The sequence below is a fragment of the Natrix helvetica genome (genome assembly GCF_964273705.1).
Source record: "Natrix helvetica genome assembly, chromosome: 2".
Lineage (NCBI taxonomy): Eukaryota > Metazoa > Chordata > Lepidosauria > Squamata > Natricidae > Natrix > Natrix helvetica.
The window spans coordinates 289,590,350-289,617,719 of record NC_138552.1 but is presented as its reverse complement, the minus strand read 5'-3'; the positions used below and the strand labels follow the sequence as shown (position 1 = coordinate 289,617,719).

At 45.5% G+C, this 27,370-nt stretch overlaps 1 protein-coding gene across 4 annotated transcripts in view; it reads right to left on the bottom strand.

The window, feature by feature from the left end:
• The window catches only part of ACACA (acetyl-CoA carboxylase alpha), a 298,570-nt gene that overhangs the window by 14,462 nt on the left and 256,738 nt on the right, over positions 1–27,370 (bottom strand). For all 4 annotated transcript variants that reach the window (XM_081945356.1, XM_081945358.1, XM_081945357.1 and 1 more), the window contains 3 exons: positions 18,465–18,642; positions 14,722–14,834; positions 756–910 (listed from right to left, as the gene is read on the bottom strand). In XM_081945356.1, coding sequence (XP_081801482.1) covers positions 756–910; positions 14,722–14,834; positions 18,465–18,642 — 446 coding nt within the window. The remainder of the gene's footprint in view (positions 1–755; positions 911–14,721; positions 14,835–18,464; positions 18,643–27,370) is intronic.

Here is a 27,370-nt window from a genome sequence, read left to right as displayed (position 1 = left end):
CCTCCCACTCCTCCCTCCCTTCATTAGTTCATTCGTTCTTCCTTTCCTCTCATCTTTTTCTCTTTCTTTCTTCTTTCCTTTCTTTCTTTCTCCTTTCTTCCTTCCTTCTTCCTTCCTCCCACTCTCCATTACTTCTTTCTTTCTTCCCTTCCTTCCTTTTTTCTTTCTCTTTCCTCCCTCCCACTCCTCCCTCCCTTCATTAGTTCATTCCTTCTTCCTTTCCTCCCCTCCTCTTTTTCTCTTTCTGTCTCTTTCTTTCTTCTTTCCTTTCCTTCCTTCTCTTTCCCTCCTTCCTTCCTTCCACTCCTACCTCCCTTTGTTTGTTCATTCTTTCCTCCCCTTCCTCTCCTCCCCCCTCCTTTTTCTTCCTCCCTACCCTCTTTCAATCCCTCCCTCCCTCTCTTCATCTCCCTCTCCTTCCTACCACCAAGCAGAATGGGACAACTGTTTAATCCAGGTGGACCGCTGAGGACTTCACTGAATTCCCCCTTTCGACGACGCTCTGCCTTCACACCCTGAGCTGTGGGGATACCCTCAGAGCTATTAGGGCCCTCCCTTTTAGCCTTTACAAACTTTTAATATTCACCCCACGTTGTCGGCAGCATCCAGGCTGGAAGATACCTCCCCACCCCCCGTGTCCCTTCCCCTTCAAAAGGCTGGGCTTGGGAGGACCTTCTCAGCAGCAGCTCCCCCAGCCCTGCCCTGCGAAAGCTCTTTCTGACAGCCTCGGTAAGGAAAACATTCCTGACACTTACGGTAATGACACCCTTCTCCTGCATCCGGCCGGGCGTGTCGTGCAAGTCAGCAAACTGCACCGCTACCTGATGGTAAATGGGAATTAGGAATTCTTCCCGCTCCTTCAGCTTGGCCTCCAGATCCTTCCGCTCAGCTGGGTTTAACTCCGGGGTGCCTGAAAAATCAAAAGGAAAGATACTTGTCAGGGGCTTGCAGAGAGGCAGGGAAGAGACACGGAGATGGGAGGGGAAGAGCCTCAGCTCAGCAGCTTATCGACGGTGCAGGCATGCATTATTTATTTGGGACACTGCATGTATATAGGGACAATTCCAGTCCCCCAACCCTCCCCCCAACTCCTGTTCAAAAGCCATTCCACCCTATAGATGAACCACTTTATTTCCCAACACAGAGGCCTAGAGAGAGCATAAGGGGAGAAGGACAATAATCAGACCCGCATTTGTGCAATTCTAGGGAGCTTCTGCCAAAGGAAGGAAGATTGCCAGGTTTTTCAAACAAGCCTGGTGTCAGGCCTGCAGCTTTCTTTTGGATCTTTGGCCAGCCACATTTTCTATTATTCTACTATGCCTAGATGATATGTAGCCATAACAAAATTCTTTCTAGAAAGCCAAGGTCATCCTTTGTCTTCGCGCCTCTGCACCTGACCGGAACTGGATGGGTGGAAGCTGCCAGCATGGCAGTGGGAGATTGGACCGTGTGATAGACTGGTGGGTGTGGGGGCAAGATCTTGAACTTTCAACTGGGTGGGGAAAACCAGGAAGCTTTCAGATTCAGGTTTTCCCAGATGTGCCAACGTGGCTCTCTTAATAAATTTGCCTTGGACTCTGATTCACTTTTAGATGCTATTTGGAACCCTGACACCTGAATTTCCAAGGCCAGGAGGAAAGGCAGCGGATAGTGTAAGAGCAGAGGATGTTTGGGCGGGAAAAAAACGAACTGGAGAGGGGTGGAGAAACAAGATTCCAGAAACAGGGACCAGAGGTTTAGTCCTCTGAATTTTCGGATTCTTGCTGGAGCCCGCCCTCAAGGAACTTCCCTCTCACCAGAATGTGAGAGCACATATTCTGGTAGGGGAGGGGCTCCAGCACAAGTCCGAAAGCTCAGAAGACGAAACCTCTGGCCCCAGTGACCGACTCAGATTGGATCCTGCAGCATTATCCTGGGATACGTATTTGTCTTCATTATTTTATGTCTGTCTATCTGTCCATCCATCTGTCTATGCATCTACCTACCTACCTATCCATCCCTCCCTCCTTCCATCCCTCCCTCCCTCCATCTATCATCTACTGTATATATATCATCTATGTATCTATCTATTCATCCACCTATCCACCCATCCATCCATTTATCATCTATTTATATCATCTATGTATCCATCCATCCATCCATCCATCCATCCACCCACCCACCCACCCACCCACCCACCCACTCACTCACTCGCCCATCCATCTATCATCTATCTATATCACCTATGCATTCATCTATTCATCCATCCATCCATCCACCCACCCACCCACCTATCTATATCTATGCATCCATCTATTCATCCATCCATTCGTCTATCATCTATGCAACCATCCACCCATCTATCCACCCATCTATCCATCCATCCATCCACCCATCTATCCACCCATCCACCCATCCATCCATCTATCTTCCATCCATCTATCATTCAAACATGCATGCATCCATCCATCTATCATCTACCAATCATCTATGCACCCATCCACCCATCCATCCACCCATCTATCATCTATCTATGTATCCACCCACACTCTATCTATCTATCTATCTATCTATCTATCTATCTATCTATCTATCTATCTATCTATCTATCTATCTATCTACCTACCTACCTACCTACCTACCTACCTACCTATCCATCTATCCATTCATCCATCATGCATGCATGCATGCATATTCTCCCTCTCCCCTCTCCCTCCCTCCCACTCCCCCTCTCTCTCCCTCCTTCTCTCTCCCTCTCTTCTATCTATCTAGAAGCTGTGGTAGCACAGTGGTTACAGTGTAGTATTGCAAGCAACCTCTGCCCACAGCCAGGAGTTTGGTCCTGACCGGTTCAAGGTTGACTCAGCCTTCCATGGTCAGTAAAATGAGGATTGTTGGGGGCAAGGCGCTCACTCTGCAAACTATCCATCCATCCAAGAAGCTTCTTCAGTTCTGACCAAATGGTGGAGAATGGAAGGATTTATGTTCCTTGCAGTCCTCTGGTCATTAGCGCTCTTTCTGAGAGTCCCTGAGACCACTTGGAGGTTTTTCTGTGTTTCTCTGTATTCAGAGACACCTGGATAGTGCAAATGGGGGTGGAACCTGTTTAGTTTTGACTATTCAACAACCCTCAGCAAGAGGGCTAGCAACCAGATGACTGCAAGGAATATAAATCCTTCCATCCTCCACCATTCGGTCAGAAGCCAAGAAGCTTCTTGGATGAGAAGCGAAACGTCTTCAAGGGAAAAAAAAACAAGTCCAGTTGCCTCCTGAAAAAGCACCTTTGGGATTACGAAGGAAAGTTTTGTGACAAAGAAAGGGAAACCTGTATCTGTTGAAACAAAGGATAAACCACAGGCACGTGGGCATACATTTATATTCACAAATAAAATGTTGTCAAAGGTATCACTCTCTTTGCAAAAACACATTTTTTTGAGTTTTTTCTTCCCTTCACACCATGGCACAAAGAAGGGGAAAGCCTCAAAAACACAGCCTGCAAAAAGCATTTGCAGTTAGTCCTCAAGTTCTGATGGGTTCCTTAGTGATCCCCACAAATTGTGTGATGATCCCATTTCAGGAGCTCGGCCACCGAATCGCGTTTACGGCACCAAAAAAGGTTTTAAAACTGGATCCAGTCATGTGGTGATCTACTTTATATCCCTACAGTGAGTCACCACATCAATTACCACCACATGACCTACGGCCATGATTGCCAGACTCAATATGTCGTAAGTCAAGGACTAACCTATTTCTAAAACTTGCTATGGTGCTGTTTGTTATTGTTAGTTTCAACTGAAAAACTGTAGGCATTTTGTTGTTGTTCGTTGCGAAGTTGTGTCCGACCCATTGCAACCCATGGACAACGTTCCTCCAGGCCTTCCTGTCCTCTACCATCCCCAGGAGTCCATTGAAGCTCACAGCAACGACTTCGGTGACTCCATCCAGCCACCTCCTTCTCTGCCGTCCCCTTCTTTTTTTGCCATCCATTTTCCACAGCATGAGTCACTTTTCCAGGGAGTCTTTCTTCCTTCTCATTAAGTGGCCAAAGCATTTGAGTTCCCCCTTCAGGATCTAACCTTCTAAAGAGCAGTCAAGGTTGATCTCCTCTAGGACTGACCGGTTGGATGGCCTTGCAGTCCAAGGGACTCGCAGGAGTCTTCTCCAGCACCAGAGTTCAAAGGCCTCCATTCTTTGGCACTCAGCCTTCTTCATGGTCCAACTTTCACAGCCATCCATTGCAACTGGGAAAACCAGAGCCTTGACTAGACGCCTTTTGTTGGCAGGGGGATGTCTCTGTTTTTTAGTATGCTGTCTAGATTTGGCATAGCTTTCCTCCCCAGGAGCAAGCATCTTTCAATTTCTTGGCTGCTGTTTAGAAACAAGAAATTAAGAGAAAATTCTCCTTTGGGGGGGGGGGGGGGCGGCAAGACAGTAGATGTTGGTTCAGGAAGCCTGCATTCCTGTATCGAAGGTTGCCTTTTACTCCCCCCCCCCCCCAAAATGATCCAGGTGAGATTAACAAGTGTGTCAATGTCTATTTTCTGCTTAATTTAAAAGTGGTTGTCTCACAAAGATTTTCTGGCATTTGAACCTTATCCTCCCCAAGAAAGGAGGGGGGAAAGTAACAATAGGGAAGGGAGGGGGAAGAGAGAGAGGAATAAGGAGTGATTATTCCTTCATTGATTGATTGTCAGAAATGTTTTGTATTCAGTGGGCATTGTAAAAAGCTAAGCTCTCAAATCAATTTCATAAGCCCCGCGTACAATTAAAGACTGGGGAAAGCCGGTTTTTCCTTCGCAGCCTGATGTTCAGCCGAGCGCTTTAGAATAGCCAGAATGGAGAAGGCCTGTATTTGTCAGGGGGCAGAAACCGGGGAGGGGGAGAAAAAAACTCCAAACCCTTAAATATTGCACAGGAATTCAATTTTCTGAAATATTAAAGCACAGATAAATATTTGCAGCTTCAGTAGATTATAGGGAAATGCACATTGTCCGCTTCTGTCTGGGAGTCAGAGGATGTGCTGGGTGGTTGTTTAGCAAAATTAGGTTGTAAGTTTGGCAGGATCAGGCCAAGGAAAAGAAAAGCTGTTGGGAAAAAAAATATTCTTCTTTTCTCTCTGTCTCACTCTCTGTCTCTGGGTCTCTGTGTGGGTGTGTGTGTGTGTCTCTCTCTCTCTCTCTCTCTCTCTGTGTCTCTGTGTCCCCGTGCGTGTGTGTGTCTGTCTGTCTGTCTGTCTGTCTCTCTGTTTCTGTCTCTTTCTGTTTCTTTCTCTCTCTCTGTCCCTCTGTGTGTGCGTGTGCATGTGTCTCTGCCTCTCTCTCTCTGTATCTCAGTCTCTCTCTCTCTGCCTCTGTCTCTGTGTCTCTCTGTCTGTCTGTCTCTCTCTCTCTCTCTGCCTTTGCCTCTCTGCTCTCTCTCTCTGCCTCTGTCTGTCTCTGTCTGTCTGTCTCTCTCTCTCTCTCTCTGTCTCTCTCTCTCTCTCTCTCTTTTAGAGTTTTTTAGCCTTTGTTTCACGAAGAGCATGCCAACAACTGGTCCACGCAAACAAGCAAAGGTTTGCTGAGGAACTCTGGGCATTGAAGTCCACAAGCCTTAAAGTTGCCAAGGTTGGAGACCCTTGGTTTAAACAATATTTCCTATTTTCCCTAACATAGAAACTGGCATGGGTAAGGCTTCTTCCTGACTTTCTTCGGGTCAACCACACCAGGAAATCGTCCTTCATCTACCAATGGAATAATTTGGAGGACCTATCCATTTAATCCCTCTGTAGATCTCTTCCCCCCAAACAAGTCACATTCTCCTTCAAAATCCCTATTAAGAGATGCTTCTCCACTCCCTACGAATCTCTTAATCCTTAAGGATACAGGTGGGTCCTCTACTTCGGACTATAAAAAGGACCAGTTAATTCATTCAGCGGTACGGTCATTATTAAGTTATGAAGTGAGGCATCATGGGACTGCATCTGATTTCGTTTTGTGGCTGTTCGAAGTGACAGCGACACGGAAAAAAAGCGACATGACTGTTTTTTCGCACTTACGACCATCGCAGCATCCTTGTGATCAAAATTTGTGTCGCTTGGCGACGGCTTGTATTTAGTCCCGGGGTCATGTGATCTACTTTGGCTACCTTCTGACAAGCAAAATCAACGGGAAGGCCAGATTCACTTAACTATCATGTTAAGTGCCTTAATAACCGCAGCAATTCACTTAACAGCTTTGGCAAGAAAGGTCGTACATCCAGCCCGTGGGGAATATAGATCTGGCCTGCAGGGCCGCCCTGGAAACAGCAAGGGACTGGCCAGCGGGGTCTCTGCCAGCAAAAACTGAGCTTGAGAGAACCATGCACAGCTGTTCCAGGCTTTGTTTTCGGCCGTGACGGCCTCCTGCAGCCCTCTGCCATCGAAAAAGGAGCTTGGGAGGGACACACGCAGTCATTTCAGGCTTTGTTTTCGGCCGTGACGGCATCCTGCAGCCCTCTGCCATCGAAAAAGGAGCTTGGGAGGGCCACATGCACTCATTTCAGGCTTTGTTTTCGGCCGCGATGGCCTCCTGCAGCCCTCTGCCATCGAAAAAGGAGCTTGGGAGGGCCACATGCACTCATTTCAGGCTTTGTTTTCGGCCGCGATGGCCTCCTGCAGCCCTCTGCCATCGAAAAAGGAGCTTGGGAGGGCCACATGCACTCATTCCAGGCTTTGTTTTTGGCCGCGATGGCCTCCTGCAGCCCTCTGCCATCGAAAAAGGAGCTTGGGAGGGCCACATGCACTCATTCCAGGCTTTGTTTTCGGCCGTGACGGCCTCCTGCAGCCCTCTGCCATCGAAAAAGGAGCTTGGGAGGGCCACACGCACTCATTCCAGGCTTTGTTTTTGGCCGTGACGGCCTCCTGCAGCCCTCTGCCATCGAAAAAGGAGCTTGGGAGGGACACACGCAGTCATTTCAGGCTTTGTTTTTGGTCATGACGGCCTCCTGCAGCCCTCTGCCATCGAAAAAGGAGCTTGGGAGGGCCACACGCACTCATTCCAGGCTTTGTTTTCGGCCGCGATGGCCACCTGCAGCCCTCTGCCATCGAAAAAGGAGCTTGGGAGGGCCACATACACTCATTCCAGGCTTTGTTTTCGGCCGTGACGGCCTCCTGCAGCCCTCTGCCATCGAAAAAGGAGCTTGGGAGGGCCACACGCAGTCATTTAAGGCTTTGTTTTTGGTCACGACGGCCTCCTGCAGCCCTCTGCCATCGAAAAAGGAGCTTGGGAAGGCCACATGCAGCTGCTCCAGGCTCATTTTCGGCCACAGCAGCCTCCTGCAGCGCTCTGCCCAATGAAAACAGCTCTGTTTTCACTGGCAGAGGGCTGCAGGAGGCCGTTGTGGCCGAAAACGGTGAATAGGAGCCCATTTTTACTGGCACAATAAATTATGTCATGCTGGCCATGCTCCCCTGAGGTCAAACCAAACCTTGATGCGGCCCTCAGGGAAACCGAGTTTGACACCCCTGTCCTAGAAGGATCTTCAGAAGGTCAGAGGAACAATGCCTTCTCCATCATCTCTTCTAATGAAGAAATGAAGAAGCCAACAAAACAGATACCTTCCCCGTGACCTCTCAGACAACTGTTCCTCTTTGCTTACCTGCTAATGAAGACACAGGAACCAATGCAGTAGAAACTAAGGTTACTTTGACCTTTCTTTCTATGTGAAGAAATCTAAGACACTAAAATATCATTACACTATGATTAGTGCGAAAACAGTGTTCTTCCTGGCTACCGAGTCAATGGTACAGGTAGTCCTTGACTTACAATAGTTCATTTAGTGACCGTTCAAAGTTACAACGGCATTGAAAACAGTAACTTATGGCCGTGTTTCACACTTACAAACCTTTGCACCAGCCCCATGATCATGTGATCAAAATTCAAATGTTTGGGCAACTGGTCCATACCGTGTTTCCCCAAAAATAAGACCTCCCCAATCGGGCTTCTGAGAGCATGCTCTAAAATAAGCCCTTCCCTGAAAATGTTCCTCCCCCGAAAATAAGCCCTCCACAAAAATATTTCAATACAGTGTCTTTGCAAACCATCATTTATAGAGTAAAAGCAGATGTAGGAGATAACCAGGCTGAGCATGAGGGAGGGGTCAAATGCGTCATCATTTTGAAATCCGTTTGTGCTCGCACACAAGAGATCTAAGTGGCAGCCCACTTTGAATTCCGTTGACTCTTCTCTCCCGCCAATTTGCCTTGGATGTTAGTAGTTCAGATTCTAGTTTAGCGATAGCATGGAATAGACTTGTACTCATTTGAACAACCCTGGTTTCAGATTCCTTGTGCCTGACATTAGACTTGATAACAACTAACCCTTTGTCATTTTAGGCAATAATACAATAGTTTGGAAACTGTTCAATTCTACCCTTTAATCCATATGCAGCGGATAATATGATAAAGATAAAGGTAAAAGGTTCCCCTTGTTCTAGGTGTTGTTAGGGAAAATAATCTGGAATGCAATGTGCTATCTGGAACCTGGGCCGTCCTGGAGTTTAGCTGAGCATCTATTTTTCTTTAATGAAGAAATAATGGGAGGGGGAGTTTCAAAAAAAAAAAAAAGGAAGGCACTGAACTGAACCCCGGAGGGAAAATCTGGTGGAAATTCAAGCCCACCACCACAGTCCCATGAGTAAGCCTGTTCTGTTGGAACATTTTGTTAGTATGATCTGTGTTGATCAGCGTTAAAGGTAAAGGTTCCCCTCGCACATTATGTGCCAGTCGTTCCTGACTCTAGGCGGCGGTGTTCCTCTCCGTTTCTAAGCCAAAGAGCCAGCCCTGTCCGAAGACGTCTCTGTGGTCATGTGACCGGCATGACTAAACGCCGAAGGCTCGTGGAACGCTGTTATCTTCCCACCAAAGGTAGTTCCTATTTTTCTATTTGCATTTTTTACGTGCTTTCGAACTGCTAGGTTGGCAGAACTGGGACAAGTAATGGGAGCTCACTCTGTTGCGCAGCGCTAGGGATTCAAACCGCCGAACTGTTGACCTTTCCAATCGACAAGCTCAGCGTCTTAGCCACTGAGCCACCCCGTCCCTGGATAATATGGTCCACATTTGCAAGTATGTTTTTCAAGGTTAGCTCCATTTTTTTTCATCCCTACATGCTTCTGGTTAACTCACTCCTGCCAACAAACTGAGCAAAGCAAATATCCCACTGTTACCTACAGCTTTTGAAAGATTTACCCTGCCTACAGACCAGGCACTGCCGATCCCCCACCCTGCCGTTGCCCCTTTCCTGCTTATGCTGAGGCGCCACACATGGCAAGACTGAGTGACATTGTAATAAACACAAAACCAATGAAGATTTCAGTTAGGGCACGCGAAAATTGATAATTAGCAGCTCAGTGTCACATTATTCAATATTTTCCCCAACCTGCCTGCACCAGGGCCAACCGAAGGGAGTTTTGAATGAAAACGCAACCCTGCTCTGAGACAGCCCTCCCCCTCCGCACACAGCCCTACACACACCCCTAACCTTCCACCTTCTACCAGCAGCTGGGGGGGGGGGGACCTGGCGCTCTCTCTCGCCACGAAAACCGCCATTTGGTGGGAATGATAGCCGCCATCCAGGGGTTAACAGAGGCAGTGAACTCCCGGCTAATGAACAAGTTATGCAGCAGGCAAGCCGAGATAAATGGAACGCTCTTCACTTCTGCTGGAGTCAGCATGAACCGCAGCCCTGCGGCTTGTTTGTGCCAAATGGAGTGCACAAAATATCAAAGGGTAGTGATCCAGAAGACGACCGGCTTTGACAAATTTTAAATTGGCCAGAAAAGGGGGAAACACACACACACAACAAAAGCAGAGAGAGAGAGAGAGAGAGAGAGAGAGAGAGAGAGAGAGAGAGAGAGAGAGAGAGAGAGAGAGGAGAAATTATGCAATCCACAACGTCCTCTGAACCTGAGATTTCCTGCCCGATTGCAGAGGGTGGGTGGGTTGCGGCAGGAAGCCGATGCCAACGATAGGCCAACAGAGGGGCGCGCAATTATGATCCATCTCAGCAAAGATACTTATTAGCCTCGGAAGCTTTTAAAGCACTCGGTCCCTGTGGAGGGTGTGTGTGTGTGAAAGGATTCGCCTTCTGGTGACACGGCCGTTTTAATTAGGGTTGGCATAGGATTCGCGACCTGCTTGGGTGGAAAAGCCGGAGTTTTGTGGAAATTAAAATACACCCTCATCTCACGATCTTAGAAATGATCTGAAACCTAAACCCTGTTTTTGTTTTGATCGCTGTGGGTCTTTTAAGCTGGGGAGTGTGCCATTTGTAGAAAGGAATGAGGAAGGAAGGGGGTTTGAGCATGGCCCCACAACATCAGCTGGATCAGAAAGGGACGGGGAATATTCTTTTTCGAAAAAAGCCTCTCTTTTTTTTTGAGAAATTATGTTCTCTCTGCAAGGTTGCAAGGTTTCACAACCCTGCATTGTTAGGATGTCTGGATTTAAACTCCCCGTTTGCTGGCTGGCTAGGGAAAAGCGTAGCGGGGAGGCGAGGCAAGGAGATTATCTGGGCCGCATGGCCAAGGCAAGGGTGGGGTGGTACGGGGCAGAGCCAACCAGTGGTGCGATTTGCCGGTTCTCCAAACTGCGCAGAATGATTACTACCGGTTCAGTAGAACCGGTCCGAACCGGCTGAATACCACCTCTGAACACACCAGATTTAACTGTGATTGAAAAGAAGAAAATGTGGATAAATGATGTGAAAGTACCAGGAGATCCATAGAATTGAATTGGAGAAGATCAGAAACTTTTCAAGATCTGAAAATCCAAGCTGAAAGATTATGGCATAAATCAGCTTTGATGGTCCCAGAGGTGATCAGCACATTGGATATCATACTGGAAAATCCTGGACAGCATTTAGAAAAATCTGCACAGCCACAAAATCTCCATCTGCCAACTGCCAAAAACCACACTAATGGATCTGCAAAATATACTGATATATTAAGGTAGTCCGAAAATTACAACCACGGTTGATCGCAAAATTTCCATTGCTCAGACAGTTAAGTGCGCATTGCCCCATTTTATGACCTTCCTCGCCACGGTTGTTAAGCGAATCACTGCAGTTGTTAAGTTAGTAACACAGTTGTTAAGTGACTCTGACTTCTCCATTAATTTTGCTTCTCACATGACCTTAGGACACTGCAACCATGCCAGCTGCCAAACGGCCAAAATTTGATCATGTTACCACGGGGATGCTGCAACAGTCTTAAGTGTGAACAACGGCCGTAAGTGACTTTGTTCAGTGCCCCTGTAACTTTGAATGGTCACTAAACGGATGGTTTTTGGTCGAAGATTACCTGTACAGCATCCTAAGTTATTGGGAATAATTTGATGCGCATGAAAGGCAAACACCAGCTAAAGAACTGGCAGCTGTGACTTCATATTGTTGTACTTAATAATAGCACTTGAGACTGTTCCCTGCAGCTTAAAGAACTGTGTCTTTTAGAATTCTAGTTAATTAATCCCACAACTTCCAATATAAATACAGTGGAGGGCAAAGAGGAGAGAGGCCACTTGCTAATCTTCGGGGTTTCTGTACAACTCAGCCGGCGGCAGAGAAAGCTTTCTCTTGTCTTTACACAGCGCGTCACCACTCTACATGGGACTGCCCTTGAAACGTATCTGAAAGCTTCTGTTCGTTCAAAATGTGCCAGCCTGTGAAGGACCGGCCTGCGGTTCCTCTGCCAGAAAAAATGGATCTCGGGAGGGCCGCGCGTGGCCCTCCTGGGCTCTGTTTTCAGCCGCGATGGCCTCCTGCAGCCCTCTGTCAGTGAAAATGGAGCTCGGGGTGTGGCTGCAGCTGGCCACGCCCCCTTGCCACGCCCCCCATCTCTCAAGATCAACCACAACCCTGATGCAGCCCTCAATGAGTTTGACACCCCTGCTGTATGGCTTTGCACAGGCCTGGAGGTACACAAGTGTCACCTCTGCTGTGGGAGCTGCATTGGCTTCCAATTTGCTTCCAGGTCCAATTTAAGGTGCTGGCTGTTATCTTTATAGCCTTTCATGACTTGGGACCAGGTTATTTGAAGGACCATCTTTTCCCAGTCACATCAACCCAACCCACCCAAGCAGAGAGGCAAGGAATGCTATGGGTCTCCTAGCATCTAGTAGGACTAAGAAGGGCCTTCTCTGGGGTGGCTCCCTTCGTGGAACATCCTCTCTGTGGAGATAAGATTGACACCACCACTACCCCCTTTGATTCTCTTTCGCAAGGCCCTGAAAACCTGGTTTTTTTCAACAGGCCTAGGACCTCGAAGTAGGATGGAGCCCATCAAGTGGCTTATTTGATTGGTTTTTTTTTTGGGGGGGGGGTTGCTTTTTAATGTTTTTATGTTGGGTTTTGATTTTTGGAAGTCGCTCCTGCCCACTGTCACTGGAGAGAATGAGATTGTAGCAGCACTCAGTTTGGGAGGATCATCCCTGAGAGCAGATTAGGAAAAAGCCATGGATCTTGTAGATCCAAAGGATCTGCCTAGGGATTACATCCAGTAGTGGGATTCAGCCGGTTCGCACTGGTTCAAGGGAACCGGTTGTTAAATTACCCATCCACCCCCACTATCAAAGTGGATCCCGGGCGCTGCACTGCAATGGAGAAGCGGGCAACAGAGCAGCTGGCGCGAAGGAAGGAGAAGGCCACTTTCCCTCTTTCTTCTCCCTGCTCCTCCTCCTTTTGTCCTTCCTTGCTGCCGGCCACTCCATGGCCCATTTCTCCATTGCAGTACCGCGCCCATGATCCATTTTGATAGTGGGGGTGGATGGGTACGGTTTGCCTGAATCGGTGCAAACCGGCTGAATCCCACTACTGGATGTATCCCTAGTGGGTGTGTGTGTGTAATTTAACAACCGGTTCGGCCAGGGTCATGTTGGCCGTTGAGGGAGGCTCGTCCCGCATGTGCGGCTGAGCTGGAGGATGGGGGTGGGCCACACCTCCCACAACTGCCAACCTGACCCTGGCCGAACCGGTTGTTAAATTATTTGAATCCCACCACTGGTTACATCCATGGACATCTTTCAAGAATTCACCTTGGAGGTTCTGTTAGGAGAACAGGACTAATTTCATCTCAGGAAATCTCTCTGAATCTTATTTTTACAGGTGACAGATGTTGAAATCCAAGGGTTACCCAGTCTCATTCGTACACAGGGGAGTGACCCTTCGAACACCGCCATTTATCATCTGCAGTTTTTTATGTCCTTTCATTAAAAATAATTTCACTGTGTTAACAATCTTCTGCCTGACTGATCAGTGACATACTTTAAAATCAATAAATACACCCAGTGATTCTATGTGCTATTTCCATTTTACCCTCTCCCGTCTCAAGCCCACTCGTCGTTGGTTTTTTTTTGTGGCTGTTTACCCATTCTAACATAGTGGGAAAACATGCTTTTATTTCTTAGGCAGCATAAGTTTGATTTATGAGCAGAAAAAAAACAGCATATACGTAAAATGCAAATGCACATATACAGTTGCACATGTTGCATATCCCTGTTCCTTAGCATTTAATAAAAACCTGCAAATTTACGTCATCATTTCCTATTCAAACGTCAAAATTATTTTATGAACCAGGTGCCAAGCTGGATGAATTCTGATCATGCGACCATGGGAAGGCTGAGATGGTCACAAGTCTTAAAAAAAATGGTTGTATGTCACTTTTTTTCAGTGTCTGTGGAGATTCTCAGTCATCCAGGTCATGGTTGTCCCAAAGGTGTGTTTTCAAGAGGCAACTGGACTTTCTTGTTTTTCTTCGAAGAGGTTTTGCTTCTCATCCAAGAAGCTTCTTCAGCTCTGACTGGATGGTGGGGAATGGAAGGATTTATTACCCCTTGCAGACAGCTGGTCGTTTGCACCCTTTTTAGAGAGCCGTTGAGGCCGCTTGGAGATTTTTGTGTGTCCTCAGGGTCACCTGAGTAGTGCAGATGGGTGTGGAGCAACGATGAAGGAACACAGGGCAGAAAACATCCTGCAGAAAGCACAGCTCCATAACAAAGTCCTTTCAGCAGCTCCAAGAGGACTCCGCACCCATTTGCACCACTCAGGTTGACTCTGAGACACAGACAAACCTCCAAGCGGCCTCAACGACTCTCTAAAACAGGGGTCAGCAAACTTAAACACTCAAAGAGCCATTTGAACCCGTTTCCCACAGAAAAGAAAACACCGGGAGCCACAAAAGTCCTAACCGGAAGCCCCCTGTTCAATTCTGGAGCTGACCGGAAGTTCAGTTCCCCCACCATAGAGTCTCCCCCTAGAGCGGCGTCCTTTTTCCTCTACCTGTCATAACTGAAAGCCCTATCAATTGTGGAGACAACTGGAAAACCCTCCCCTTGCCATAGAGTCTTCTCCTGGCACACTGTGCTTCTCTCTCCCCTCCCTCATCGGAAGCTCCTCTCAAAATTGTGGCGCCGACCGGTGACCGAGCTGCAGCAGAGGGAGGAGAGAGCCACATGCGGCTTCAGAGCCGCAGTTTGCTGACCCCTGCTCTAAAAGAACGCAAATGACCAGCTATCTGCAAGGAGTATAAATCCTTCCATTCCCCACCACCCAGTCAGAGCCGAAGAAGCTTCTTGGATGAGAAGTGAAAGGTCTTCAAAGAAAAACAAGGAAGTCCAGTTGCCTCTTAAAAAAAAGCAGTTTGGGACTTTTTTCAGTGCCACTGAATGGTTACCTAACAACATGTTGTAAGCGAAGGGCTACCTGACATAAGCAACCCACCAAGACTTACCAAGTCGCTCTGCCAGTCCCATATAGATGGGATCCACACGCCTCATGGTTTTTACTAAGTCTTTCTTTCGGAATTTGATTTCCACTGTTCCTTCAGGTTCCAAAACGCCACCTCTGAAAAAAGATGTTTTAGCAGAAATTAGCATACACAACATTGAAGGGGTCAGCAAAAGATAAAGACCCCTAAGCAGCCTCCTGGGGAGTGGGGAGGGCAGAAATGAGTGGAAAACGGCCCATTTTTTGCTCAGTTTTGCCCCCCCCCATCCCCCAGGAGCACTCTACAAGCCTCCTAAAGGCTATTCATGCCCTTTTAAAAAATGGACCCATTTTTGTGAAAAACGGGCCCGTTTTTGGGAGGTTTGCAGAGTGCAAAACCTTTTTTAAAAAATTTTTCCTCAAAATCTTGGTGCGTCTTATTCTCCGGTGCGTCTTATACTACGGAAAATACAGTATATTTATATTCCATTCCCCATCATCCAGTCAGAGCTAAAGAAGCTTCTTGGATGAGAAGTAAAACGTCTTCAAAGAAAAACCAGAAAGTCTAGTGGCGTCTTGAAAAAAGCACCTTTGGGATAACCATGACCTGGATGACGGAGAATCTCCATTTACACCTCCTAGCTCCGTGATGGCGAACCTATGGTATGTGTGCCCAAAGTGGCACGCGAAGCCATGACACTTGGCACGTGTGGCCTTGCCTTTTTGTCTTCCAGGTTTGTGGCAATCAGCTGTCCTTTGTGCACATGGCAGTGCCGAAAACCGGTGTGCACATGCATGCTGGCCTGCTGATTGTCGGGTATGCATGCTGGAACCCCGAAGTACAGCTTTTCTGGAGCGTGGCCCTGACGATTGTACATGCACCTGTGCGACATTTCCGCATGACACAACTGAGCCAAAAAATGTCCATTGCCTAGTGGTTAAATGAGTTTTGCCTCATTTTGCGACCTTTCTTGCCACAATGCTTAAGTGACTCAATGCAGCTGTTAAGTTAGTAACACTCTTTTCTCTGCTGTTCCTTGAAACTACAAGCAATTGGCTGAAATTTGGGAACAGCTGGGGGATTATGTACTATTTTTTTACTTCTTTCTATACCCTTGAAAAAATAACTAGCATATTTCAGTTTCTTTTGGAGACAATAAAGGCGATATTGTTGCTTTTTTATAGTACATTAGGCAAGTTGCTTGACTGTCCCCATATGTGTGTTATATTGGTAATGATTATGTTGTTTTGGGTTAGTTTTATGAGATGTATTAATGGTTATGGAGCATAATGTTATGAGTAGTTAGTTATAATTTAGATCTTAAATGTTGTTTTATGATTCGTACCGAGACTTAAGCATTTCAAATACGATAAGATTAGTTCTAATTTTCTTTTTCATTTTTTTGCAACAATAAAGTATTGGAAATAAATTACATCAAGGGGTGTACGGCTGTCTGCCTTGCTATCTGTCTGTTTGTTAGCAAAAATTATCTCTGAAAACTGAAGGGAAGGTATCTGAAAAAATGGCGTGGAGGAAGAAACTGGAAAAAATAAAGATGGGATTTGAAAATTGACTAAATGATGCTGGATTGGGGGAAAATGTTTCTAAAAATTCCCGCAATACAGGTAGTCTTATAATCATTCATTTGGCAACCATTCTTAGTTACTTTGGACATACGTATGTAACACATATGTACAAGTGACATATGATATGACTGGTCCTTGCACTCATGACTGTCCTGTGGGTCCCTGGTAACCAAAATATATTTACAACAGTTGCCGCATCCTGGAGACATGTGATCGCCATTTGCAACTATTCTAGCAGACTTCTGACAAGCAAAGTCAATGGGGGAAGCCAGATTTACCTAACCACCCCATGATTCACTTAACGTCGTAGTGATCTGCTTAACATCGTGGGGAAAAAGGTTGTAAAATGGGGCACAATTCACTTAACAACCATCTTGCTTACCACCCAATGTTATTCTGGTCCCATTCGTGGACATAAGTTGAGGCCAAGATTGGAAAACGCTTAAGCTTCCTGTTGACTATTATTGCTTTTCAACTTCCCAACGAACTGGGGGGAGGGGAGGGTGTGATGGGGTGTGGAGGCTACAATCTTGGTCCTTCAAGAGCCGACAATTCTGCTGGTGTCTGCCAAGAGGTGGACTGTTGTCAAAACAAAAAGCTGATTCCCAATTGGATGGTGTTACCTGCAGTCACAGAGCTGCGGTGGCGCAGTGGTTAGAATGCAGTACTGCAGGCTACTTCGGCTGCCTGCCGGCTGCCTTCAATTTGGCAATTCGAATCTCACTAGGCTCAAGGTGGACTCAGCCTTCTATCCTTCCGAGGTTGGTAAAATGAGGACTCAGATTATTGGGGGCAAATTGCTGACCCTGTAAACCGCTTAGAGAGGGCTGTGAAGCACGGTGAAGCGGTATATAAGTGCTGCTATTGCTGTGCATATGAGGAGGGGATGAAACCAATTGTAACTACGCAGGGCTCTGTGGGAAAATTTTAGAGTTGGTTTTGCTTTTTCTTCAGTGCCGAAATGATGTACTCAATCAAGTTTTCCTTTTGGGATTTTAAAGTTCCTGAAGATGCCTGCTTTTATTGGGTCCGTTAATCAGACGATTGACATCTGAACTAAATCTGGATCTAGATCAAACTGGTAAGGCTTGATTTTTATGCTGCTCTTCAGCATACTTCAGACAGGAAATGTTCCCTCCTTCTTTAAATACCTTAATTATTCTAAAACACGAGAACACTTTTTTTTTTTTTTGCTATAACCTCTTAGGTACCAGATGACATGTAAAAAATATTTTGTTAGCTTAAAGAAACAACCACTATAAACTCAGTGATGTTAAACCATTTTCGGCAGCTCTGATAAAGGACCAACCGAAAGTTGATTGCAAGGATTCAGGAATCAGTGTGATGAACTGCCACGAAGTGTGTCTGGGTCCATATCAAATATTACAGTGATAACTGCGGCAAAACATTGGAGGTACTCTAGCTTTATAAAGATTTCAAAATAACAGAGTTGGAATTGGCCTTGGAGGTCTTCTATTCCAACCCACTGCTCAAGCAGGAAATCTTACACTCTTCCAGACAAATGGCTGCCCAGTCTCTTTTTAACAGCCTCCAGTGATGCAGCACCCACAACTTCTGGAGGTAAATTGTTCCATTGGTTAATTGTTCTCACTGTCAGGACCTTTCTCCTTAGCTTCGTGATATAATTTCCATGATATAAGCTTACTACCAGTAGGTATAACTGATTTGTTAATTAAACTGCATAAGAGCCGTGGTGGCCCAGTGGTTAGAGTGTAGTACTGCAGGCTCCTTCTGCTGACTGCTGGCTGCTTGCAATTTGGCAGTTTAAATCCCACCAGGCTCAAAGGTTGACTCAGCCTTCCATCCTTCCGAGGTGGGTAAAATGAGGACCCAGATTGTTGGGGGCAAAATGCTGACTCTATAAACCGTTAGAGAGGGCTTTAAAGCACCGTGAAGCGGTATATAAGTCTAAGAGCTATTGCTATTTCAGGCAAACTGCCCACTGCCAGGAAGTTCGATCCTGACTGGCTCAAGGTAGACTCAGCCTTCCATCCTTCCGACGTCAGAAAAATGAGGATCCAGATTGTTGGGGGTCATATGCTGACTTTGAAAACCGCTTAGAGTGGGCTGCAAAGCACTGCCAAGCAGTATATAAGTCTAAGTGCTATTGCTATTTGCATCTCAAAGTTATGTTAAATGACATCCAAAGAACAGACGCACCTGCTGTCCCGGTCAGCGTACAATTCCATATGTCGAGGATTAATGGTGGGGTCGATCACCACCCAAGACCCTCCTCGGAGTTCTGCTTGGGGTGGGATATAAACAAGGACAGGTTGCTTATATTCTCGCAGGCCGTCTACAATGAAGGCTCCAAACTTCAGCACCTGGTCGTACATATCTGGGGAGGAGAAGGAAGACTGAAGTAAGAAGTGGGTCTCATGCTTTCTCCCTAATAAATGCCCCTCCCCTCACCCCTACCTAAACTTCTGGGACTCACTGGTTCAAGCATTTGGCCCCCATCACTTTTTATAAGACTGGGGCAAACTCATGGAAGGAAGAAATCTTTCCAACAGTCTTTAGACACAGACGGTTAAATCAAACGTGAAAATTGTCATGGAGCCACAGGGTAGAACTATTGTTTTTCAAGACTAAATTGGAATATGCAAGAGCTGGTATTCAGAGATGCACAGGCGGTCCTCGACTTACGACCACATTTGAGACCAGAGGTTCTATTGCTAAACGAGACAGTTATTAAGTGAGTTTTGCCCCATTTTACGACTTTCCTTGCCGCACTTGTTAAGTGAATCACTGCAGTTGTTAAGTTGGTAACACGGTCGTTAAGCGAATCCGGCTTCCCCATTGACTTGGCTTGTGAGAAGGTCGCAAAAAGGGATCCCATGATCCCGGGGACACTGCAACGGTCATAAATACAGGGGAGTTGCCAAGCGTCTGAATTTTGGTTACCTAAACATGGGGATGCAGCAGCGGTCGTAAGTGTGAAGAACGACCGTATCACTTTTTTCAGTGCTGTCGCAACTTTGAATAGTCACTAAACAAATGGTTGTAAGTCGAGGACTACTCGTAATGTTCTTGACGATGGAGGTCCAATTCTCAGGGTTTTGTGCCTGAGCAAGGGATTGGACTAGACTAGAAGATCTCCAAGGTGCCTTCCAATTCTGTTAATCTGTTATTCTTTTCCACGTAGGAAGGAAAAAAAGGTGTATAATCCTCACATAAAGACGTTTAAATCTTTTTTTGCCATGGTGGTTAAGTGAGTCAACGAATCTGGCTTTCCCCAATGACTTTGCTTGTTGGGAGCCCCCCAGTAAGTCATAACTGGCGATCATGTGGCCATTGAATGCTATAACCGTCATAAATACATGCCAGTGCCCAGTGCCTGAATTATGATCATGTGACTACAGATATGCTGTAATGTAATTAATGGAACTAAAGTAATAAGTTAGAGGAACAGTTTAAGGTATTTTTCAGTGTCATCGTAACTGAAAGCATCGTTACGTGCTTTCGAACTGCTAGGTTGGCAGGAGCTGGGACAAATAACGGGAGCTCACTCCATTACGCGGCGCTAGGGATTCAAACCACCAACCTTTCTGATCAACAAGTTCAGCGTCTCAGCCACTGAGCCACCACGTCCCCAGTTGAGGATTACCTGTGCTTAATAACCCCCCCATAACTTTGCTTTGATCCAGCTTGATCTTTAATTTATTCCCAGGCAAAGAAGAATATAGTAACCCCCCCCCCAAAAAAAAATGTTGAGGGGAAAAAAAGAGGTGTAACTTTTGGTTTAATGTCATGTCTGGATGAAAGAAACAATCCTTTTGTTTCCTATAGCAAATGACAAATTTATTGCTAATTAAACAATCATTTTATTATGTAGCGCTGGCAATAAACCACTTGAAAGTCCTTTCAGCTAATTCCAGTGTTAAGGAAATAATTGCTCGATTCAAATTATTTTAACCAAATTAATTCTTTAGTAGACTTTTTTTTTTTTAGTCGCGCTACATAATAAAATAATGGTGTAATTAGCGTGGCATTTTTCACTCCTGCTACAAGCGTATATTTTATGTGGAAATAGAAGCCTGAGCTAAAGACGGCTCGTTTGCACCCAGGTGGAGTTTTTCAATAAAAAAATAAAGAGGAAGGGGAAGTTTGCTGGCAAAGAACTAAAAATCCCCATAAGCCGTAGCAATTTTATTCAATCCAAGACACCAACTGTCTATTGAACTGTAACGGCTAATAGTCACTGATACCAGCACTCAACTTTCTGAGGGGGGAAAACGATTTTAATCTTGAATGGTTTAAAATTGCATGTGTATCTGCTCAGGAAAACGTAGCGGGGAAATCTCTAAAAGGTGAGGGGTTAGCGAAGGGGTAAAGCTGATTTTTTTAAAGCCTGTTTCCCTCCCCCCCCCCGATGCATGGATAATTTATTACTTCGTTATTTGTTTAATGGCCCAGTGGTGGGATTCAGCCGGTTTGCACCTATTCGGGAGAACTGGTTAACTTTCTAAGCAGTTCAGAGAACCGGTTGTTGGACAAAATCTCATTTTGTTTTGTTTTTTCACTTTAAAGGGCTAATCCTGTAAGGAAGGCAGGAAGGAAACATTCTGGTGTTGTTTCTAGCCTAATCTTTATTGCCCTGCTTGCAGAAACTGCCTCTCCGGTTAACCCGAATTACATTGTAACAGCTAAGGCAAAGCGCCCATCGATGTTAGTGACGTTGAGTCGGCCACGCCCACACGGTCACATGACCACCAAGCCATGCCTACCCAGCTGGCCATTAGGACAAAGACACGGTTGTTAAATTATTTGAATCCCACCACTGTAATGGCCCCTGTTTGGTTTGTATAGATAGCCCTCAACTTACGGCGGATCTCAATAGGGGCACTTACAACCCAGTTCTGGCCAACCCACACCTCACTCCATGGTCATGTGACTGCATGTACTGGAGGCTAAAACATATATAAAGAACGGTTGCAGGAACTGGGTAGGTCTAGTTTAATGAAAAGAAGGACTAGGGGAGACGTGATAGCAGTCTTCCAATATCTCAGGGGTTGCCACAAAGAAGAGGGAGTCAAGCTATTCTCCAAAGGACCCGAGGGTAGAACAAGAAGCAATGGGTGGAAACTAATCAAGGAGAGAAGCAACCTAGAACTAAGGAGGAATTTCCTGACAGTTAGGACAATTAATCAGTGGAACAGCTTGCCTCCAGAAGTTGTGAACGCTCCAACACACTGGAAGTTTTTAAGATAATGTTGGATAACCATTTGCCTGAATTGATGTAGGGTTTCCTGCCTAGGCAGGGGGTCGGACTAGAAGACCTCCAAGGTCCCTTCCAACTCTGTTATTTTATTCTATTCCATTCCATTCTACTCCTACTCATGTCAGGCACTCAGCAGCTGGGCCCCATTTATAGCTCAATAATCAGAGTTGTGCAAAAAAAAATACCCTCATAAAGTTGAGTTGGTCAGGAGTGATCCACTTTATGACCATCACAATTTATGCCCATATTGTACATTATGGTCCTAAGTCAAAGATTACCTGTAAGCCAGGCTTCCTATTTGATTTAGTAGCTCTTTTTCTGTGTTTCTTTATAGTTTTTATGCCCTGTCCACAGTCTACTGGCTGGGGAATTCTGGGAGTTAAAGTCCATGCCTCTTAAATTGTTCAAGGTTGAGCAAACCTGAGCTATACTGCTGAGCTATTTACAGGTAGTCCTCAATTTATGATAAGAATTTGAGGGCAGAATTACAGCCGTAAGTCATGCTGATTGTTAAGTAGATCATCATGCGATTGAGCCTGATTTCATGGCTTTTACAGCGGTCGTTAAAGAAAACCATTGTTCGCAATGGGCTTTTTTTTTGGGCAGAAATCAGCAGCAAATGTTATGTTTCCAGAAAAAAAAAAAGTTCCAGGGATGCTGCAAAGAAGCCATGAATATAGTTACTGAGCACCCAAAATGCTATCACATGATCAAAAGGTGGGGGGGTGTCAGGCCTGCAGTCATATTCCTTTTGGGATCTTTGGCCTGCCATACTCTCTCTCTTTACTATGCTGTTCATTAGTGGTGAATTGGTAGTGAGGAGTAAAATGTGTTTGTTTTCAAAATAAAAAATTCCTTTCTAGAAATCAAAGTCATTCTTTGCCTCTTCACCTCTGACTGGAACTTGTTTTCCGGGTGCGATTCAAGGTATTAATTATGACCTTTAAAGCACTCCATGGCTTAGGCCCAGGGTACCTGCGAGACCACCTACTGCCACCAGTAGCCTCCCACCGTCCAGTACGATCCCACAGAGTTGGCCTCCTCAGGGTGCCATCGGCCAGGCAGTGTCAGCTGGTGACCCCCAGGGAGAGACCCTTCTCTGTGGGAGCGCCTTCCCTCTGGAATGAGCTGCCCCCGGAGCTCCGCATAATCTCTGACCTCCGGTCCTTCCGACGCGCCCTAAAAAGTTGGCTTTTCCAGCAAGCCGGCCTGGCCTGTTAATTTTAACTTATTTTAAATGTATTGTCTTAAATTCGGTTTGTTTTTGGATATGGATTTAATTTTTTTTAAACTTTTGGGATGTGTGTTTTTTAATGTTGTACGCCGCCCTGAGTCCTTTTGGAGAAGGGTGGCATATAAATCCAAACAAACAAGTTTGTAAATAGCAGGGTCAATTGTAACTTCAGCCGCTAAGCAACCAGTCGTAGGAAACGTCCTAAAATGGGGCAATATTAACAACTGTCTCCCTTAGCAACAGAAATTTTGGGCTCCGTTATGGTCGTAAGTCAAGGACTACCTGTATCTACCCCATAAAGATTTGAAAGGAGGAAACGAAAGAACAGGCAGTCAACCCTCAACAGGTTTGTCACCAAGCGATGACAGGAAAATATTCCCTATTACTATCCATTAAAAGGATAACATTTTAATGATAAACTCCTTGCAGTTGAATTTTTTTTTATCAACTTTCTTGTCCCAAAGGTGCTTTTTTCAAGAGGCAACTGAACTTTCTGGTTTTTCTTTGAAGACCTTTCACTTCTCATCCAAGAAGCTTCTTCAGCTCTGACTGGATGATAGAGAATGGAAGGATTCCAGTCAGAGCTGAAGAAGCTTCTTGGATGAGAAGCAAAACGTCTTCAAAGAAAAACCAAAAGTCCAGTTGCCTCTTGAAAAAGTACCTTTGGGACAACCATGACTGGATGAGAATCTCCATAGATATCAATTTTCTTAGCTTCCCTGTAAAATAAGGCCGAAGTGGCACAGGGGTTAAGATTCAGTATTGCAGGCTAACTCTGCCCACTGCCAGAATGATGCTGACCGGCTCAAAGTTGACTCAGCCTGCTATCCTTCTGAGGTTGGCAAAATGAGGACCCAGATTGTTGGGGGGAATAGGCTGATTCTGTAAAACCACTTAGAGAGGGCTGTAAAGTGGTATATCAAGATTCAAGATCACGTGAAGTGTTAATACCACTTTATAATGCCTTGATAAGGCCACACTTGGAATACTGCATTCAGTTCTGGTCGCCAAGATGTAAAAAAGATGTGGAGACTCTAGAAAGAGTGCAGAGAAGAGCAACAAAGAGGATTAGGGGACTGGAGACTAAAACATGAAGAACGGTTGCAGGAACTAGGTATGTCTAGCTTAAGAGAAAGAAGGACTAGGGGAGACATGATAGCAGTCTTCCGATATCTCAGGGGTTGCCACAAAGAAGAGGGAGTCAAACTATTCTCCAAGGCACCTGAGGGTAGAACAAGAAGCAATGGGTGGAAACTAATCAAGGAGAGAAGCAACTTAGAACTGAGGAGAAATTTCCTGACAGTTAGAACAATTAATCAGTGGAACAGAAGTTGCCTCCAGAAGTTGTGAATGCCCCAACACTGGAAGTCTTTAAGAAGATGTTGGATAGCCGTTTGTCTGAAACGGTATAGGGTTTCCTGCCTAGGCAGGGGTTGGACTAGAAGACCTCCAAGGTCCCTTCCAACTCTACTATTGTATTGTATTGTATTGTATTGTATTGTATTGTATTGTATTGTATATAAGTCTAAGCACTATTGCTAAGTGGTGTAAACATCTATTTTCTCCCCTTTTCATTCCTGCAACTGTTGTCTTCCTCTTTCACCCGTGCCTGTCCATTTTAGATTACATTCAAAGCTGGAATTAACCTCAGTCGTATTGATAAAAGTCCTGAAGTATTGAAGAGGAAAAACAAAACAAAACAAAACAAAAATGCACCAAATAGGACGCGCTTAACGATCATATAGAAACCATGCTAAATACATTGCTTTTGGCTCTGCGGCGGTGCAATCGTTGTTGTTGGTTCTTTCTTTAAAATCTTTTTTTAAAAAAAAAATCTGATTAAAGTCTCTGGTAACTGTTCCTTTTTACTGTTATTTATAACCTGTCTCAGAGGGTGGTGCACGGAAAAAAAGGGCGGTAACATGAAAAACCCACGGCGAACGACCCCATAGCGCTGCCAGCAAGGCGGTTTAATATTGCTGGGATTTGCATCTTATCAACCCCATTCACGCTGGGCCCGAGACCCCGGTGCTAATTTCCAGTAAATTTCACGCTTGATGTCTCACTGTTGTGGGTCACTGGCAGTTCGTCTAAATAAGCCAGTGCCTCTATCTAAATATTCAAGGCGTGTTTTAACAAAAAAAAAATAATCGTTTTTAATTTTTGCAATAGGCGGCGCAGCTTTGTAGCTGGCTGGAATGCATTTATAAGAAAGCCGCCGTTTCCCTTCTCATTTTATTTATTGTATAGAATGTATCTGGACGGGGATATAAATACATGCACGGAAGAGCCAATGTGTATGGATGGCAAACACACACACACACACGCCCCAGTCTAAATTAGACCCCCTGCACTGACTTGTAAAGAATTTCCCCCTTCCTCCACTAATGTCAATTCTCAACATGGCAAAAAGCTCCCTCTAATCTTTTCCTTCTCATTACACACAATTTTAGAGTCATTTTACCCACGGTGCAGCCGTTTCTTCGCAATGTGTGTACATATGCATGTATTTGTGTGTTCTTAGGCTCACCAAGGGGTGCTATAATTGTTTATTTTCATTCCCGGCTTAATCCTTTCCTGCTTCTCCTTGTAGCCCCAACTAACATGGAAACTAAAATTGCAAACAACTCTCCAAGGGGGAACGGCGAGATTGACAACACGAGCCCGGAGTTTGGGGATAATATCGAGTTTGCTGGATAATATCTAAGTAGGAAGTTGTTGGGTTTTTTCCTTTAAAGGGGCAAGGCAAAACTTTGGGACCAATGGCTTTTCATGCAGAGAATCTATTAGATCCCCCAAACCACTCTGCTGGTTCCTAGCCCCTGTTGAGTTCCAGACTGCAGGATGCTGCGGGTGATTTGAGATCAAGGGGGTGTTGTTTTTTGACCAGCCACCGACCAACCTCCAGTTTTCCTCCTCCTTGTTAGTCTACAAGCTACAGAGATAAACAGGTAGTTCTTGACGGGAGACTATTTGGCTCAAAGTTACAACAGCACTGAAAAAAATAAACTTATAACCAGTCCTCGCACTTACGACCAACACAGCATCCCCATGGTCACGTGATCAAAATTCAGGGGCTTGGCAAACCAGCATGTGTTTATGATGGTTGCAGCGCCCTGGGGTCATAACCGAATAACAGAGTTGGAAGGGACCTTGGAGGTCTTCTAGTCCAACCTCCTGCTCAGGCAGGAAACCTTTACCATTTCAGACAAATGGTTGCCCAGTCTCTTCTTAAAAACCTCCAATGTTGGAGCATTCACAACTTCTGGAGGCAAGTTGTTCCACTGGTTAATTGTTCCAACTGTCAGGAAATTTCTCCTTAGTTCTGGGTTGCTTCTCTCCTCAATTAGTTTCCGCCCATTGCTTCTTATCCTACCCTCAGGTGCTTTGGAGAATAGTTTGACTCCCTCTTCTTTGTGGCAACCCCTGAGATATTGGAACACTGCTATCATGTCTCCCCTAGTCCTTCTTTCTATTAAACTAGACATACCCAGTTCCTGCAACCATTCTTCCTTTGTTTTAGCCACAAGTCCCCTAATCCTTTTTGCTGCTCTTCTCTGCACCCTTTTTAGAATCTCAAAATCTATTTTACATTGTGCTGACCAAAGCTGAATGCAGTATTCCAATATTCATGTGACCTCCATTTGAAACCTTCTCAACTGGTTCCAGCAAGCATGGGGAAAACCAGATTTGCTTGGTGTCCAAATGAGTCACTTAATAACTGCAGTGATTTACTTAACCGTGGCAAGAGAGTTGTAAAATTGGGTATAACTCACTTAACCGTGGTGGCGCAGTGGTTAGAATGCAGTACTGCAGGCTACTTCTGCTGACTGCCGGCTGCCAGCAGTTCGACAGTTCGATTCTCACTGGTTTATGGTTGAATCAGCCTTTGATTCTTCTGAGGTCAGTAAAATGAGGACCCAAATTGTTGAAGGCAATATGCTAACTGTCAATCCTGAAGCTGACCTGACCGAGGCCATTTTGAGGCTTCAGTGTTGACAAAGCTGTGGGATAGGGAGAGGGGAGTAGAGATGGCTAGGGTTTGTAGCCAAAACAAAATACATTCTCCTGGGAACCAAGGACATTCCCACAGGTGGACGGAGAGAGGAGGAGTGAAGTTACCAGGCAACCAGGAGACACCTTGATTGGACCATGTGACTGATGGTTTGTGGAAGGAGGAAAACTTTTATTTTTAATTAGGTGAAAACTGCAGGAACATTCAGAGTCAGTTTTCACCAGCCTGTGCCAATATGATATATCCAATAAACTTATTCTTTGAGGAATTTACCTGCCTCGGAATTCTGTTTGCTATGCCTGTATTACTTGGAACCCTGACACTAACTCTGTAAACCGCTTAGAGAGGGCTGTAAAGCACTGTGAGGTGGTATATAAGTCTAAGTGCTATTGCTCTAGTGCAGTGTTTCTCAAACTTGGCGACTTTAAGTCCTGTGGACTTCAACTCCCAGGATTCTGGGAGTTGAAGTCCACAGGACTTAAAGTCGCCAAGTTTGAGAAACACTGCTCTAGTGCTATTAACAATTGCCTTGATTAGCAGTGGAAATTCTGGTTCCAATTGGGGTCGTAAGTCGAGGGCTCCCTATACGATGATAA